Here is an 18,287-nt window from a genome sequence, read left to right on the forward strand (position 1 = left end):
ACCTGGCTCCGGCAGGGCTCAGACACGCCGGCGAACTGGGGGCGCGCGTGATACGTCATAACCCCGCGACGACTCCCAGCGGGCGCGAGTGGGTGTGTCTCTCTCTTGGCCCTGCCCCCGGACCGCCCGGCCCCGCCCAGCTCCGGCCTAGCCACGCCTCTTCCAGGCGCCGGGATCACCCGCCAAACCCCGGCCGCCGCCGACTTGACATTCACCCTCCTTTTCTGACTCACTTCTCGCTGTCTCATCCCGCCCCCGCGGCCGGTCCGAAGTCTCGATTTCGAGATCTGGAAGAGCTAGGCGGCACCGGTGGCAGGTAAGGGGCGAGAGGCCTCGGAGTCCCTGGACCTGAGCTCCGCACCCTGTGCTGGAACCGCGCCGAGCTCAGCCTAACTGGACCAGGTACAGGGTCTCAGCCCCCGATGCTACTGGAAGACCAGGGGACTGCAAGGTGGAATCCCGCACCCGGAGACCCCCACCACGTCTCCGAGGGGATGCAGCCGACAGCCCCTCCCACCTCTTTACTCTGTCCCGTGACCATCACTCCGTGGTCACTGTCTGAGAATTCCAACCCCCGGCCGAAGCGATACTACAGCGGGTAGAGCGTTTGCCTTGCACGCAGTCGACCCGGATTCAATCCCCCGCATCCAGGGTGGTCCCCCGAACACTACCAGGAGTAATTCCTGAGCGCAAAGCCAGGAGTAACCCCTGAGCACTGCCGGATGAGGCCCAAAAGCCAAAACCAAAAAGAATTTCAGCCCGGGTGCCCCGTTTATCATTGCCGGGGTACCCCCTTCCTATAGGCCTCCCTGGGATAGTTCTTGATTTTGGTTTTTGCTTTGGGGAGACCTCACTCGCTCTGGGCTGGGGTCGGGCTCGCTCTGCGATCGCAAGCGGGGCAGTGGATGAGGGCGTGCCAGGCGGGCGAAGCGCACCTGAAAATAGGTCTTTGTCCCCAATAGATTTGCGAGTCATGGCTGCAGCTATGAAGGGCCAAGTGTGCGTGGTGACCGGCGCGTCCCGAGGCATCGGCCGCGGCATTGCCCTGCAGCTCTGTGAGGCCGGCGCCACGGTCTACATCACCGGACGCCACCAGGACACGCTGCAGGCCACCGCACAGGAGGTGAGTGTGAACTTCCAGACTCAGGGGCATCGGGAATCCTCTCCAGGGCTGCCCCTCCACCGCCCTCCCTGGAAACATCACTGTCTTCCCCACACACACACACACACATACACTCCCGCAAAAGGTGATTGTTGGGGCTGAAGTGATAGTACAGCAGGTAGGGCATTTGCCTTGCAATCGGTCTACCCAGGTTGTATCCCCGGCATCCCATGTGGTTCATGCAGGAAGTGAGCCGGGAGTGACCCTTGAGCAGTGCTAGGTGTGCCCCTGTCCCCGCAAAAGTTGAATGTCTATTCACAGTGGGTTCAAAGAGCCGGCAAGAAACTTCGATCCCATTAACTGTTACCTCCTCCTAAGTTTTCTGAGTAGTTTTGTATGGGGGTGACAAGGATTGGGGGTTGCCACTCAGCAGTGATGCAATTCTGCTTTCCTCTAGTCCAGGAAGACTCCCAACACTATCTTTTCACTCAGCTTTTTTTTTTTTTTTTTTAGTCCAAAGACTCAAGTTTTTTCATTGCAGTTTGGTTTCTGGGTTTCCTTGGGAAAGAGGGGAGAGCAGATCAGCTCACTAAAGAACAGCCAGGGTTGTGGGCAGAGCAGAGAGGGACAATGGCAGGTAGTGGCACAGAAGGGGAATCCTGTCCTGCAGCCTGTAACCTGTGGCACCTGCCATACCTGGCAACTTGCCCAGTGAGTGGTAAGAGTTTGCCACATCCAGATCCAGGAGCATGGTATTCTTCCAGCAGGAGAGCAACTGTCCCCTGCCAGCATAACCAGGGTAAGGCAGGTGCTGTAGGCCATAGTCACATGTCCTGGAGGAGTTGCAGAGTGATTATCTGCACCAGGTAAGGCCATCTTAGTGGCTGCTACCAGGGGGCACTCTGGTCCCTGTACAGAAGTTTCTCTCCAGCCACCTTAAGGCCTTCACAGCAGAGCACCAAGACAAACATTATCAGGACAATGAGGACCAGGACACAGGCGCTGTTGATCACCAAGCCCAAACACAGCAGCTCTGCATTCTGGTAGCCAAAATAGAAGGTGGTGGGCATCGTCATGGTTGCCATGTGTCCATTGCCGTGGGAGTGCTTGGCTGAGGGGCCTCAGGGGTGCTCAGGTTGGATGGTGCTGGAGGTCAGTGAGATTGCGGCCATTCCCTCATGGTGGCACAGATGAGGCATGGGACTCTTCCTCAGGTAGGCAGTGATTCAGCTTTACAGCCCGAGCCCCCTCTGGGTGCCTTGAGCAGTTCTCAGCTTTTCGTTTTTTTCATGAAACATTAAGTCATTATTGAAAAGATATACAATCTTTCAGCAATCTAGGAGTAAGCATACCTTTCTTAATCTAGTAGAGAGCAATCATATGCACTGTTAGTGAGTACCATACTCAATGGAAAGGTGCTTAAGGCTTTTGGCTTGTCTTTCAAAAAAGCTCCTTTGATGCTTCTTGTGAAACTGGTTTCAAGGCTGTGAATTCCCCATCCCCAAAGCTGCGTGTAGTTCCTTCAAATCTAAATGATAATCTAGCTGAATACAGTATTCTTGATGAGGTGTTCATTTTGTCGAGTTTTTGCACTGTATCTTTCCATATTCTTCTGGCTTGTAGAGTCTCATTTGATCCAGATCTGCTGAACATCTTATGGGCTTTCCTTGGTATTTACATTCATTTTTTGATCGTGCGGCTTTCAATATTCTGTCTTTGGCTGTGGCTTTTGTCATTCTAAGTGCAATGTGTCTTGGAATATTTCTGTTTTGGTCTATTTTCACTGGGATCCTGAAGGCCTCCTGAATCTCAATGCCTGTATTCCTCAACTCTGGGAAATTTTCTTCTATGATTTCTCCAACTATCCATTCTTCATTGAACTTGTCTTCCTATCCTTCATGGACTCGAATGATTCTTATATGGTTCCTTTTGAGCTCGTTCCATAGTTCTCTGGTATGCTATTTATTTCCTTTTAAACTTCTTCCTTCTCTTCTTTTACAGAGATTTCCTCAGCTGCTGTTATTTTGTTGCTCAGAGCTTCTATTGAATTTTTTTTTAATATCACCTACCATGCTCTTCCTTTCTGTAACTTCTGAATGTTGTTTTTTTTCATTTTCACATTCATACTTTCATGTACTTTGCTGACTGCCCTCTGCCACTCCTTTGAGCTCATTAAACATCCTCACCAGGGTGTCACTAAAGTCGTTTTCTGAGTGCTCACAGAGCTAGATGGTGCTGGTTGGGTCTTCTGTGTTACTGTTTTCACTCACTGAACTTGGTGGGCTTCTGAGTCTTCCCCATTGGATTTCTTGCTTCTGCTGTGCCGAGGGTGAATCCTAGCCCCTCTGGGAGTCTCTGAGAGAATAGTCTAGGAGTTGCTCTTTTCCTTTGCAGCCAGTCTTCACTCAGTGAGGAAGTATCAGTGTGATCAGTGTGAGGTGTGATGAGTAAAACTGTCAGGAGATGTAGAAATAGGCCTGCTGAGAGGGTGGAGGACAGACACAGAGGCTGCTGGCCTTGACCAGAAGGAAAGGAAATCTGCTTCAGATTCCAAAAAAGGCTATGAAATGTCATACATCAGATTAACCTCACCTAAAGGGTTAGAGGGGCGAGCAGAGGTTCAGGAGATGTGCAGGTAGGCCTGCTGAGATGGCAAAGGGCTGGCATCTCAATTGACTTCCTCCTCCTCCTCCTCCTCCTCCTCCTCGTCCTCCTCCTCCTTCTTATATTCCAGTTAAAGATTTGAATGTGTTTGATTTACAAGGCACTGGATGAAACACTGGGATTATTAAGATTAATAAGATTTAGCTGGTGGTTCTAAATGAGACTCTGCAGGGGGTGAGCAGGAGAAATGGACCATTGCAATGTAATGTGAACTGAGTAAGCCATAAGGAGGAGGTGCACACATAGTTCCCTGGGAGCATGCAGTGGGCATCAAGGCAATAGGAGAATGACTCAGGAGAACATTCTAGAAGTGTTTCTTCAACTTCATCTTGGAAGAGAAGACCTAGAAAAAGGAAATTAAGAAAAATTATTCAGAGGCCAGAGATAGTCCAGGTGGTAAGGCACTTACCCTGCATGCAGTGCGCCCAGGTTTGATCCCTGATACCACATATGGTCCCCATAGTCCGATCAGGCATGATTCCCAAGTGTAGGTCCATGAATGAGCCCTGAGCACAGCTGAGTATCGTCCCCCAAAAAAGAAAAAGGAAAAACAATTCATCAAAGGGAGCTAGATGAACAGAAGGAAAAGAGCAAAGACTGTGGCTATTGCAAGAAGTAACATCAGAGCATAAAAACAGAAGAGGGCTGGAGTGATAGTACAGTGTGTATGGCATTTGCCTTGTACGTGGCTGACCTGGGTTTGAACCCTGGCACCCCGTATGGTCTCCTAAGCCCACCATGAGTGATCCCTGAGCTCAGAGCCCTGAGAACCACCAGAAAACCCTAGTAGAGAACTTGGGCTTTATCCTCCTAAAAGATGATGATCCTAGTTGGAAGATCTTAAATAGTTTTATGTTTTAGGTGCTGCATGCCAAGTGCAGTACCAAGAGTCAGTTTAAGGCAGAAAGACCAGAGATGGGTAAGCAGTTAGGAAAAAGCTTAAAAGAAGGTAAGGGCTACTCATCTCCCTCTGAGCTAAGGGGATTGGGAAACATTTGTAGAGGATGAGGCAAAGCAAGACGTAGAAGTAGGCCTTACCTGAAAGCTTGATTTCTCAATTACTAGGAGGGAGTGTTGTTGAATAGGTGAAAGGATGGGATTGAGTAGGGGTTCTGGGAGTGGTGAAGGCGGGAACTAAAGGCACCCCAGTTGGAAAAGACCAAGGACCAGGAGGAAGACAGTAATTTCTCAAGAGCATCCCTCAGCACGTAGTAGGCCTCAGTAAATGTTGGTTTTGTTTTTTTTTTAATTTATGTTTATTAAAACACCGCGATTTACAAGGTTATACATAATACAGCTGTTTCAAGCATACAATGTTCTCACACCAATCCCACCACTGAGATTCTCTCATTCAACATTCCCTTCACCAATGTTCTCAGTTTCCCTACCCCTACCCCCAGCCTGACCCCTTAGCAGGAACAAAACAAATTTAGTTCATATTTCTTGCTCCAAGAATACTTAGAGGAATGGCAAATACCATTATCAGAAAATAAATCAATAAAAGTCAATTTGTGATGATTGATTGCTATACGATTTTAACCTATGTAAATAATGAAATTAAAATCATTTACATTGATAAGTTTTATTTCTGTTATCTGAGATATTTTTGCATTAACTTTTATTTTGTACTTGGGTCTAATTAATGGTAATAATCATTCCTTGTCATTAACATAACCATTTTTTAAATTCTTTCCTAATATATTTTAGAGTTTACTTGAAATAGGTAAAGCCTACAACTGTAAATTTTAGTAAGAGTGAAAAGAATTAAGAAAATCGAGGCCAATAGTGAGTAGGGTATTTGACTTGCATGCAGCCAACCCAGGTTCTATTCCTGGAACCCCGGAGCACCATGGGTATGCTCACCCCACCAAAAAAAAAACCTGTACAAGTACAGAGTATTTTATCCTAAGAAAAGAATACTGAAAATACTAATAAGACATAGCATATTTAATATAAATGAGATTTAATTCACTATTGAAAAATTATTAAATCCCTTAGCAAGCTAGGAGTAAGTACACAAACCTTCCTTAATCTAGCAAAGGGCAACCATGAGTGAGTACCTTAGTCAGTGCCACATGCTGAGAAGTTTGTCCTGTCCTAAAGCTCTTTTAACACTTCTTGCAAGGCTGGTTTCAAGGCTATGAATTCCCTAAATTGTTGCCTGTCCATGAAGCTCTGTATCGTTCCTTCAGTGTGAATGATAATCTAGCTGGATATATGATTCTTGGTGGTATGTTCAATCATTGAGTTTTTTTGTACTTTATTGCCCCATTCCCTTTTGGCTCGTAGAGTCTCATTTGATAGAGCTGCTATGATCAATGTCGATTTTAAGCCGGAGATTCCAATCCGGTTTTCTAAACTAAGCAGTCCCGAAACTCCTCAGACAGACACCAGAGGGCAGTATCGGCTGCCTTGTTCCTTCTGCTTCGGGCTGGCTCCCTGCGTTAATGGGGACTGTGTCATCTCTCACACCGAATGTCAGACCACATTTCTTTCTTCCCTAACCAGGCACAAGCCCGAGGGGGCCAGTGTGTGCCGGTGGTGTGTGATTCAAGCCAGGAGAGTGAAGTGAAAAGCCTGTTTGAGCAGGTGGATCGGGAACAGAACGGGCGCCTGGACGTGCTAGTGAACAATGCCTATGCCGGGGTCCAGGTAGGCTTCAAACTCTGACCCCAGCTTCACTCTCTGGATCTCTCCCCCAGTTCCCACTCCGTGAGCCAGCCTTCCTGCCACCTTCCTGCCTTCAGATCCTCACGTCCCTGCTGCACCTTGTGTCTTCCAGACACTCATGAACCACTTTGGGAAGGAATTCTGGAAATGTCCTGCCTCTATTTGGGATGATGTCAACAATGTGGGACTCAGGTGGGTGTTCCCCGTTTCCTGCACTTGCCACTCACTGAGCTAGGTCATGTCCTCAGCCATATTAGACATTATCTGACCATCTAGTAAAGCATGCCTCGGGCTCTGATAGCTGCTTTTAATGGATGTAAATAGAGGTGGTTTTAATCTATATATCTTCATCATTTGTGAGACTCAACTTTGTTTCTTTTTCTTTTTTTTTTTTAACCAAGGTAACATTGGCTTACAAGACTGAAATGTTTATGTTTCCCAGGATACAATGTTATCATACCACACCCACTACTGAAGTGTCAGTAGCTTCCACCACAACCCACCACTACACTCTATCCTTATAGCTCACTACTCCCTTGCAGTGGTTAACAGTAGTTCTGGCATGGGAGTCTAGGGGTTTGTTCTTGCTTGCTGTTTCTGTTCCTGTTCCCTTGCTTTATTTCAGGATGCATGAGATTAACCATTATATGCATTTCTCCTAATTTTGTTTAGCATGACCCTCTGTATTTCCATCTATGGATGTTTGCTATATTTTTTTAATTAATTGAATTACTGTGAGATACAGTTACAAGCTTTCATGTTTGAGTTTCAATCATACAATGATCAAACACTCATCCTTCCACCAGAGCACATTCTCCGCCACCAATGTCCCTAGTATACACCCCCTTTCCAACCCTCCCTCTGCCTCCATGGCAGACAATTTCCCCCATACTCTCTCTCTACTTTTGGGCATTATGGTTTGCAATACAGATACTGAGAGGTTATCACATTTGGTCCTTTATCTACTTTCAGCACACATCTCCCATCCCAAATGATTCCTCCAACCATCATTGTCTTAGTGATCCCTTCTCTATTCCAGCTGCCTTCTCCCTCAGCTCATGAGACAGGCTTCCAACTATGGGACAATATTTCTGGCCCTTGTGTCTACTGTCATTGGGTGTCAGTCTCATATTATTTTATATTCCACAAATGAGTGCAGTTCTTCTGTGTCTGTCCCTCTCTTTCTAACTCTTTTCACTTAGCAAGATATTCTCCATGTCTATCCACTTATAAGCAAATTTCATGACTTCATCTCTCCTAACAGCTGCATAGTATTCAATTGTGTAGATGTACCAAAGTTTCTTTAACCAGTAGTCTGTTCTCAGGCACTCAGGTTGTTTCCAGATTCAGGCTATCGTGAATAGTGCTGCAATGAACATGTAGGTGCAGATGTCATTTCTACTGTGCTTTTTTGCACCCTTAGGATATATTCCCAGAAGTGGTATTATGGGGCCATATGGAAGCTTAATTTCTAGTTTTTGAAGGAATGTCCATATTGTTTTCCAGAAAGGCTGGACCATTTGGCATGCCTACCAACAGTGAAAGAGCGTCCCTTTTTCCCCCACATCCATGCCAGCACTGGTTGCTTTTGTTCTTTTGAATGTGTGCCAGTCTCTGTGGTGTGAGATGATATCTCATTGTTGTTTTGATATGCATTCCCCTGATGATTAGGGATGTGGAGCATTTTTTCATGTGCCCTTTGGTCATTTGTATTTCTTTTTTAAGGAAGCTTCTGTCATTTCTTCTCCCCATTTTTTGATGGAGTTGGAGGTTTTTTTCTTGTGCAATTCTACTGGTGTCTTGTATCCTGGATATTAATCCCTTATCAGATGGGTATTGGATAAATAGTCCTTCCCATTCTGTGGACTCTCTGTTTTTTGGTCACTGTTTCTTTTGAGGTGCAGAAGCTTCTTAGTTTGATGTAGTCCCATTTGGTTATGTTTGTTTCCACTTGCTTGATCCTTAACATTGAAGCTAAAATCATCTTTAAGGATGTTATGGAAGGTTCTGCCTACATTTTCCTCCACGTACCTTATAGATTCATGTCTGATATTGAGGTCTTGAATCCATTTTGATCTAACTTTTGTGCCTGATGTTAGACAGAGGTCAGAGTTCATTTTTTGCAGGTGTTTGCTGCATCTTTGTTATAGCAAAAATTAGATTGCACCTTTTCTCATGGCTAACTATTGTCTATCAGTGTGGTATATATGCCACTTCTTTGTTCATCATGTGTCACTGGGCACTTGTGTTGTTTCCAGATCTCGGCTACTGTACATAGTGTGTTGATGAATATAGGCGGGCCTGTCCTTTTAACTGAGTGTCTCTATATTCCCCGAGTGAATACTTGGAGTAGAATTCCTGAATCATATAAATAGTTCTGTTTTTTAATTTGTTTTGTATTGAGGCCACAACGATAGCACAGCGGTAGGGTGTTTGCCTTGCACGCAGCCAACATGGCCGACCCGAGTTCGATTCCTCTGCCCCTCTCGGAGAGCCCGGCAAGCTACCGAGAGTATCTCGCCCGCACGGCAGAGCCTGGCAAGCTCCCCGTGACGTATTCGATATGCCAGACACAGTAACAACAAAGTCTCCAATGGAGACGTTACTGGGCCCGCTCGAGCAAATCGACGAACAACGGGAGGACCGTGACCATGACCATGAGGCCACAACAGATGATGCTCCGGGCCTACTTCTGTCTTTGTACTCAGGGATCATTTTCAGCAGTGCTCAAGACCATGGGGTGCTAGGGACTGAATCTGGGCCTCCAACATGCAAAACATGTGCTCAGACCTTTGTGCCAGTTCTCCAGTGCCTCTAATTTTGTTTATTTTCTTCTTTTTTTTTTTTTTCGGGGGGGAGGGAGGGAAGGCTTTTGTTTTGGGCCAATTATTCCTGCCTCTGTGCTCAGGCATTACTCCTGGCTTGCTCAGAGGACTATATGGGGTGCCTGGAATCAGACCCAGGTCAGCTGTGTGAAAGGCAAGCGCCCTGTCTGCTGTACTATCTCTCCAGCCCCTAATTTTTTTTTTTAATTTGGAGCTGGGGGTGGGGTGGGGGAGTGACCACACCTGCCTATGCTCAGTGCTGCCTCCTGGCTCTGCACTCAGGGATCACTTCTGGCAGATGTGGTGTAGGTGATCAAACCCAGGTTGGCCACGTGCAAAGCAAGCATCCTACCCTCTGTATTATTGCTTAGGCTTCTGCATTTGTTTTTTAAATCAAAATATTTAACTCTGTGAGGTGCGTCCTGAAATAAGAAATAAGGTAATGGAGGCATAGCAGTACAATTAAGAAGCTTGCTTTGAACATGGCTGACCCGGGTTTGAGCCCTGGCACCTTATATGATCCCCTGAGTTCCCCTGAGTACAGCCGGCTGTGACTCAAAAACAACAAAATCTGAGGTAGCAGGACACTCCCATCCACCAAAGAGCTGGCCTATTACCAGTTTTGGATGATCCATCTTTGCCCATTCATTGGAAATGGTCCCTTTATCATTTGCTGAAGCCTCCTTGGATTTAGTCGCTGACTCTCTCATTTCATTGGCTTCTCTGTGTATTGTTATCCCCGTTGTGTGTTATTTAACTATGACATCATTGTACATTTTCCTGTGGGGTGGCAGGAAGTAGCTTACATCCCCTTACCCACAAGGTAACATTGAGCTTCAGATTAGTCCTTTTCCTCAAAAGTCTCACTGATGCACACTTAAAATTGGCTGAAGCTATTAATCTATAGATTAAAGTAGATGTTTTACCTGTTGCTTTTTTTTTCTTTTTGGGTCACACCTGGTGATGCACAGGGGTTGCTCTTGGCTCTGCACTCAGGAATTACCTCTGGCCGCGCTCAGGGTACCATATGGAATGCTGAAAATCAAACCTGGATCAGTCACGTGCGAGGCGAAGGCTCTACCCGCTATGCTTTCACTCCAGCCCCCTGTTGCTTTTCCTTTGAACAAATTATATTCTACTGGTCTAGTTTTTTTGTGCAGATACTGTATATTTTTTGACATGGGAGTCTTGCCAATAGTGCTTAGGGGGCCAAGCAATACCAGGAATAGAACCTGGGGTCTTGAACCTGCAAGGCATGTTTTTCACCCTTTTGAGCTACCCACCTGACCCCAGATCCAGTGTGTTTCTCACATTTTACCCCCTGAGACCTTTATTGCCACTAGGACAGAGCTCTTTCTTTCCATTTTTTCCAGTCTTCTAAAATAGAACATTTCCCTCCTGCCAGGGGTTCCCTAGATGGGGGCTCCATTGTCAGGATGTGGCCTTAAACTGCCACATCCTGATTCTCCTGATTCTCCTGATTCTCCTGCTAACACCTGCCCACTAGAGGGCAGAGGCTGCCGCCGCTGGGCCACAGCCCCCAGGCCAGCCCTGCCCACCCGTGCCTTTTTCCTTCCCTCCCACCCACCTCCTAGGGGCCACTACCTGTGCTCCGTGTATGGGGCACGGATGATGGTTCCCGCCGGCCGGGGCCTCATCGTGATCATCTCCTCCGCTGGGGGACTGAAATACCTCTTCAATGCATCCTATGGCGTGGGCAAAGCTGCGGTGAGGACACAAATGGCCCTGGCGGGGGCTGGGGTGGGGGTGGGGGTGGGACGGGCAGATATAGAACAGTGACCATACAGCCAGCTTAGGAGGTTGGTGACCCCAGGAAGACACCTGGGGCTCCCTCATAAAAGAGCGGGGGGAAGGAGCAGTGCAAGGGAGGGAGGTGACAGGGCTGGCATCCTGACAACCCCCTCCCCACCACCACCACCACCCCTGTCCCTCTACAGTGTGACAGGATGGCTGCTGACTGTGCCCTGGAGCTGAAGCCCCACGGGGTCAGCTATGTGTCTCTCTGGCCGGGGTTGGTACAGACAGAAATGCTGATGGAGCGTTTAAAAACCGACAAAACCGCCGACTCTGTGCTTAAGAAGGTGGGTGAGGGCTGGGCAAAGGAGGCAGGCAGTGTGGGGCAGCTGACCTTCTATTCTGACGGGCATCGCAGGCTGGGAGAGCATGTTGTGCCCAGGGCTACCCTGGGCAGGCCACACGGCACACATGCTCTAGGTCCTGGCAGGAGGTGGGTCTTGATGCCCAGAAGGTGGCTGGGAGAGCCGGGGAGCTCTGGATACTCTCCAGCCCCCACGTACCGAGAGTGGAGGCAGGTTTGTTCTCCTGACGCCCCCCCCCCCACTCACCAGCAAGGTCTACAGATATCCCCAGACCCCAGCATTGGGGAGGGGGCCCCGTGAGTCTCCCACGCTGCAGCCAGGGCCCCTGGACCTGGGATGGGGATCGCAGACCGTGACCTGCGGCCTCACCGGCTCCTGGAATGGGAGTGGGGCCCAGCTCCGGAAAACCAAGCCTTGGTGGCTCTGCCCCTGTGCTTCAGTTCCAGATGGATTTATCAACTGCGGAGACCACCGAAGTGAGCGGCAAATGTGTAGTGGCTCTGGCCACAGGTAAAAAGGTGGGGGGCCAGAGGATGGCATGAAAGGGCGGAGCTGCGGGGACGGAGTGGGGGTGGCCACCGGGCCTGGCTCTGGAGGCAGTGGGGGACATGTCTGTCTTTCCTCTGGCTTCTGGAGACCCTCGAGGCTAGGCTGCCCAGCCCTGGGGTTCAGGGAGCCTCAAGAACTGGTGCCTGGAGCCGGAGACCCAGGAAGCAGCTGCCAAGGAACTGAGAGCAACAGCTCCGGGCTCCCCTGCAGACCTCTCAGGCCCCATCACTCTGTACCCCGCCCCCCACCATGCCCCTCACCCAGGACCAGCTTGGCTGTCTGTCCATCTTTTTGTCTGTCTGTCTGTGTGCCCGCAGACCCCAATATCCTGAGCCTGAGTGGGAAGGTGCTGCCCTCCTGCGACCTGGCACGGCGCTATGGCTTTCAGGATGTGGACGGTGAGCATCGTGTGGCCTGTCCCTGAGCGCCTTCCCTCAGCGCCCCTGGCGCGGTGTCCTCAGGCCCCGCGCAGGGATGACGCTCTCCTGTCCCCGCAGGCCGCCCTGTCCAAGATTACCTGTCCGTGAGCTCCGCGCTGTCCCGCGTGTCCAGCGTGGGCTGGCTGGCCTCCTACCTGCCTGGCTTCCTCCGCGTGCCCAAGTGGCTTCTGACACTGTCCGCCAGCAAGTTCTAACTCGGCCTCCGGCCCTGCGTCGCCTCCACTGCCTGGGTGCGCCCCCGGGGCGGCTCCTGTGGGGCTCCAGGGGTCCTTGCAAGATGCCTTGGTTTTCCATCTCTTACCTCTGATGTGCTGCCTCCGGGTGGGAAAATGCTCCAGGGGCTAATAAAGGTCTCCCGTTGCCTTCAGGGTGTTGCCCCACGTGCTGATTCAGTGCTCAGCAAAGGGTGAAGTATCGGACTCCATTGTTTTAATTATGATTTTCTTTTGTTTTTGGTTTGCACCCAGCATGATCAGGGGTTACTCCTGGCTCTGCACTCAGGAATTACTCCTGGCAGTGCTGGGGGGGGAGGTGGGGACCATATGGGATGCTGGGAATCGAACCTAGGTTGGCCGCGTGCAAGGCAAATGCCATACCCACTGTGCTATCACTCGAGTTCTCTATGATTTTTTTTTCACTTTGTGGCGCTGGGCATCGAACCCAGAACCCCAAAGTGTTAAGGACCATTTGAAAGGCTCTGACAGGTGGCCGTTTTCCATTTCCGCGGCGCTCTGTCCCTCCACGGGTCTCTCCCTGCTTGATCTGGTTTGCTACCCCCGAGTCACGGCCCACCTCAGGGGCACCCGCTCATTGGCTGCACGATCTGCCAGTCATGCTCTGCCAGAGTGCGGGCTTCCCTCCTTCACAAGAGCAGGTGCACCCCACACTCACTCCTTACTGCCCCCCCCCCCCCATACATCCAGGGATTTCGATGTGCCTGTCTCCTACTTCACAGGGCCTGGTCCTGGCAGTGAGCCCCTGGGGTGTGGAGCTAATGATCTCCACCATCCCGAATCTGAGCTGGTACGTGGGGGTATGCTCAGCCTCCTGGGGATGGGCCCATGTGAAATGCTTTAGAAGAAATGAGGAACATTCATTCTAGAGACATTTATTTTATGCCTAGTACAAAGCCAGTCATCAGGGAAGGCTGGTAAAATTGGTTGAGGTTTACAGAGTGCAGACCAGAGGGCAGGGAGGAGGGGGGCCTCCACAGACACCTGAAGGACACAGGCCCACCCAGACTCCTCAAGAAGAATGAGGCAAGGGTGCGGGGCTAGAGCGATAGCACAGCAGGTAGGGCATTTGCCTTGCATGCTGCTGACCCGGATTTGATTCCCAGCATCCCATATGGTCCCTCGAGCACCACCAGGAGTAATTCCTGAGTGCAGAGCCAAGAGTAACCCCTGTGCATCACCGGGTGTGACCCAAAAAGGAAAAAAAATGGGGCAAAGGGGGATAGGGGGAGTGTAGATTCAAAGAGGTGATGAAGGTATAACTTTTTGTGATAAAAAAAAAAGAACTAAGACATAAAAGGGTGATGAAAGTGGAAGTTGGTATGCATATAGATGAAATGAGCAAATGAGAGGAAATGAGTAAAGATAGGTTATCAGATATATACTGTGGGAAGCAAGCTTCCACTAGGTAGTCATCATAGACAGAGTGGGGTGTGAAGGAAGTGCTCCCGGGAGACTGGTGGCCGGAAAACCAGAGAATTACCACAGTCCCGGCAGCCACAGAAAACCCATGTGGTGAAAGTCTGTTCAGAGAAGAGATTTGATGCATGCAGCAAAGGGTTTGCATTTCCCAATCTCTGCCTCTTCTGGAACTTGTCCACATAAGTGGAACCATTTTCAGAGGAGGGGGCATGGTTTTGGCCTGGAAGAGGACACCCAGCATTGCTCAGGGATCACTCCTGGCAGTGCTCAGAGGACCATGTGCTGCTGGGAATGAAATGGAAGTATCACTGTATCACTGTCCTCCCGTTGTTCATTGATTTGCTCGAGCGGGCCCAGGAACATCTCCATTGGAGACTTTGTTGTTACTGTGTTTGGCATATCAAATACGTCACGGGGAGCTTGCCAGGCTCTGCCGTGCGGGCGAGATACTCTCGGTTAGCTTGCCGGGCTCTCCGAGAGGGGTGGAGGAATAGAACTCCGGTCGGCCACGTTGGCTGCGTGCAAGGCAAACGCCCTACCACTGTGCTATTGCTCCAGCCCAAAATGGAAGTAAAAACACACAAAGTATGCACTCCAGATCTCTGAGCTATCCCCTAGCCCCACCTTTTATTTATTTATTTACTTATTTATTTATTTTGGTTTGGGAGACCACACCCAGCTGTGTTCAGGGCTTACTCCTGGCTCTACCCCCAGGGATCACTCCTATTGGGGTTCGGGGGACTATATGGGGTACCAGGGGTCAAACCCAGGTCGGGCACATGCAAGGCAATGCCCAACCCCTCTGTACTATCTGTCTCTCCAGCTCTCCCACCAATTTTTTCTTAACGGTGTTGGGCAGTCAACACAGGAAAACTATGTTAGCTATGTTGTTTTAACTGGGCCAGAGACCTTTAGACTGAGCCAAAATCAATTGATTTTTAAAACCACCAAGCAAACAACTGTTTGAACATCATCCGGGTAAATTCTGAACTTTTTTTTTGCCAGAGGACGGGATTAGTTACCAGTAGTGTGTAGGCAGAGTAGTTTAAGGATTTTTAATGTTGATTAACTACTTACCTCATCTTTCTTTTCTGCTCAAAAACCCCTCCAATGGTGTTTTTCCCCTTCCAAAGTTTTTATTTTATTTGGAGGTGGAGTGGGGGTCATTGGGCCACAGGGATCTATTCTATTCAGGAATCTATTCCTAGTTCTGTGCTCAGGAATGACACCTGGTGATGCTCAGGCGACCATATGTGATATCGGGGATCAATCTTAAGTCAACCGAGTGCAAGGCAAGAGGCTTAATCCCTGTACTATCTCTCTAGTCCACCTAGAGTTCTTATCTGTTCCTTTTGTTGTTGTTTTGCTGTGCCATGGATCAAACTCGGGACCTCACACAGGCAAAGCAAGTTCTGTGTCATGAGCTCCATCTCCAACCCAGTCCCCCATCTTTTATCCCTCCTTGAGACTTGTTTTAGATGTACCCAAATCTGCATAGCCTAAATTGCACTCTGTGCCTATTCCCAAATAAAGGCATTTCAGCTTGCCTGCAGATCTTGCTATTCATTTATTTAAAATAAGCATGTCTGGGTTGGAGGAGAGCAGAGTCAGTTGAGCACATGCTCTGTATGCAGGAGACCTGGGTTCCATCCCCAGCATCTCATGGTCCCCTGAATAATGCTGAGAGTGCCCCTCTGAGCACAGAGTTAAGAGTCGCCCCTGAGCACCTCCAAGTTTGACCCCAAGCCAATAAAATAAATTAATTAAAAACTTTCTGAGTGATTGGAGTGCAGCAGGTAGGGTGCTTGCCTTGCACTTAGGTTTGATCCCCGGCATCATGTATGGTCCCCTGAGGCTGTCAGGAATTAGGAGAAAGCCTGGAGCACTGCCGGGTATGGCCCAAAAACCTAAAAAGAAAAAAAAGTTTCTGAAAGTTGAAGATGCATCTACTATTTCTATTTCTTCTCTCTGCTTGTTCATTTTCTTCATGTTAGACAGTTTCCCTGTCTAGTGTATAGCCCACACATGACAGACCTCTTTCAAGAGCAACTAAGGTCAGGGGACATAGGTGGAGGAAAGGTCACACCTGTGGTGTATTGAACCCTGAATATCTGAAACAATTGTTTTATGAATAACTTGGTAAATCATAGTGTTTAAATAAAGTTTCAAATGTTAGGGGAGAAAAAAAAGACCGGGGCTAAAACGAAGCAGCCTGTGCAGCCGTGGAGCTCCGGGCATCCTGTTAGTGGTAGCTCTGACCAACTGGCCTTCCTGGGGCAGGAAAGGGCTGGATGCAGGGCTGGACACACAGTTCTCTGAGCCCAACTTTTGGAACAAATCCAAAGAAGAAGCCCCACTCCCTGTCAGAGGCCCGTGGCAATGCTGAGTGGGTAGAGAGGCGGCGCAGGACCCAGCCCAGTGAACAGAACCAGGGGAACTGTTTGGCAGGGAGCAGGCAACAACCAGAGAAAACAAACCCTTAGGCTCTGGCTGGAGAACTGAGGTTACTGAGACAGACGGGGATGATGCAGGGTGGTGGGTGGGGTGCCAGAAGGGTGGAAGGGGTCCAGAAGACTGTGTTGGAGGGCTATCAGCTCTCTGCTGGGAGTGGAGGGAGCGATCAGGGCATGATAGCACACCCTGAAAGCATAAATATTGACCGCCTTGTAAATATGTTGCCACAATATAAAAATTAACTACTGCTATTTTTTTTTCAAAAAGTTTTTTTTTTTTTTGGTCACATCCACCCACCAATGCTCAGGGGTTACTTCTGGCTCTGCACTCTACTCCTTGCATTACTCAGGGATGCCAGGAATAATATGAGATGCCAGGGATCGAATCCTGGTCAGTTGCATGCAAGGCAAGTGCCCTACCCGCTGTGCTATCTCTCCAGCCCCAATTTTCAGAAAGTTGACTTCTTAAGCCCAGATCTTTTCCTTCCTTATCCTGGAGCCCAAAGGCTGAACACCATTTCTCTTCCTTTAAAAAAAAAATATATACACACTATGTGTGTGTGTGTGTGTGTGTGTGTATATATATATATATATATATATATATATACACATATATATATATGTTTTGAGGCCACACCCAGTGATGCTCAGAGGTTACTCAGGAATTACGGAATTACTCCTGGAGGTGCTCTGGGGACCTATATGAGGTACTGGGGATGGAACCCGGGTCAGCTGCATGCAAGGCAAACTCCCTACCTGCTGTACTATCACTCCAGCCCCTTTTTTTTTCTTTTGTCACCGTGATTTACAATCCTGTCAATGAAAGGGTTTCATGCATAGAATGTTCCAGCACCACACCCTCCACCAGAGTTTCTGCTTACCACCGCCACTGTCTCAGGGACACCCCCCCCAGCCCACCCCCAGACACTTCTGAGGTAGTAACTGGGGTCTCCATGCCTGGAGAAAACCTCCACTGCCCCCACAGTCACTGGAGGTCGGTTCCCCCACAAGACCTCCTCGACAGACCCTCTGCTTTCACCTTTCCACCCTTTCACGAGCCTCCTAACCCTGTGTGCCCTGTACTGCCCCCTTCAAGTTGTCTCCTCACCCCTATGTCAGCTGGATTTGACATAGCTTCCCCACCCCCTCACCACCACCCCCCTTCAATTTCGACCCAGCCAGTGAAGGGCAGACAGGCATGAACAAGCCTTTGGAGACAAAGGTCCCACTCTGTGTGCCCAAAAGTTGGTTGTGAAACAAGACAGCCACCGCGGCAAGTCTGAGACAGGGCGGAGGCGTCGGGGTCAAGCTGCTGGCTGTCAGGTCTCACCTCCCAGGACAGGACTGTCACTCCCTCACTCCCTGCTTTTCTCTGCAAAGCCTCACCCCTGTCTCAGATCCCATGTCCAGGCCACCAGGCATCTCCTCCCCATCTCCGCCTGGCCTGCCCCTCCCACCAGCCACACCCACACCCACACCCAGCGCCAGCACAGCTACTCCGCCTCCACGCTGACCTGGCCCACGGTGAGCAGGGCCCAGGGAAGGACACCTCAGAGCCAGGCTTGCCTGCTCCTGATGTGAGAAGGGACCCTAGGGACTAGACAGATAGTGCAGCAGGTAGAGTGCTCGTCTTGCACGTGGCCTACTGGGTTCAATCCCTGGCATCCCCTATGGTCCCCTAAGTACCACCAGGAGTGATTCCTGAGTGCAGAGCCAGGAGTAATGCCTGAGCATTGCCAGGTGTGACCCAAAACCAAAACCAAACAGAACAGAAAAGGACCTGGGGGGGGGGGGGGGCTATGGTGGCAC

The 18,287-nt window shown here is 49.4% G+C and overlaps 1 protein-coding gene across 1 annotated transcript; it reads left to right on the forward strand.

Moving 5' to 3' along the window:
- The first annotated feature begins 186 nt into the window (after nucleotides 1–186).
- Nucleotides 187–12,701, forward strand: DHRS1 (dehydrogenase/reductase 1). The gene is made up of 9 exons (XM_056134013.1): nucleotides 187–316; nucleotides 963–1,123; nucleotides 6,275–6,418; nucleotides 6,549–6,628; nucleotides 10,857–10,989; nucleotides 11,220–11,363; nucleotides 11,822–11,891; nucleotides 12,248–12,328; nucleotides 12,428–12,701. Exons 2-9 carry the CDS (start codon nucleotides 974–976, stop codon nucleotides 12,562–12,564), a joined length of 939 nt encoding a protein of 312 aa, XP_055989988.1. The 5' UTR covers nucleotides 187–316; nucleotides 963–973; the 3' UTR covers nucleotides 12,565–12,701.
- Nucleotides 12,702–18,287: the final 5,586 nt, after the last annotated feature.

This window comes from Sorex fumeus, unplaced genomic scaffold (assembly GCF_029834395.1).
Source record: "Sorex fumeus unplaced genomic scaffold, SorFum_2.1 ptg000098l, whole genome shotgun sequence".
In the NCBI taxonomy this organism is placed as follows: domain Eukaryota; kingdom Metazoa; phylum Chordata; class Mammalia; order Eulipotyphla; family Soricidae; genus Sorex; species Sorex fumeus.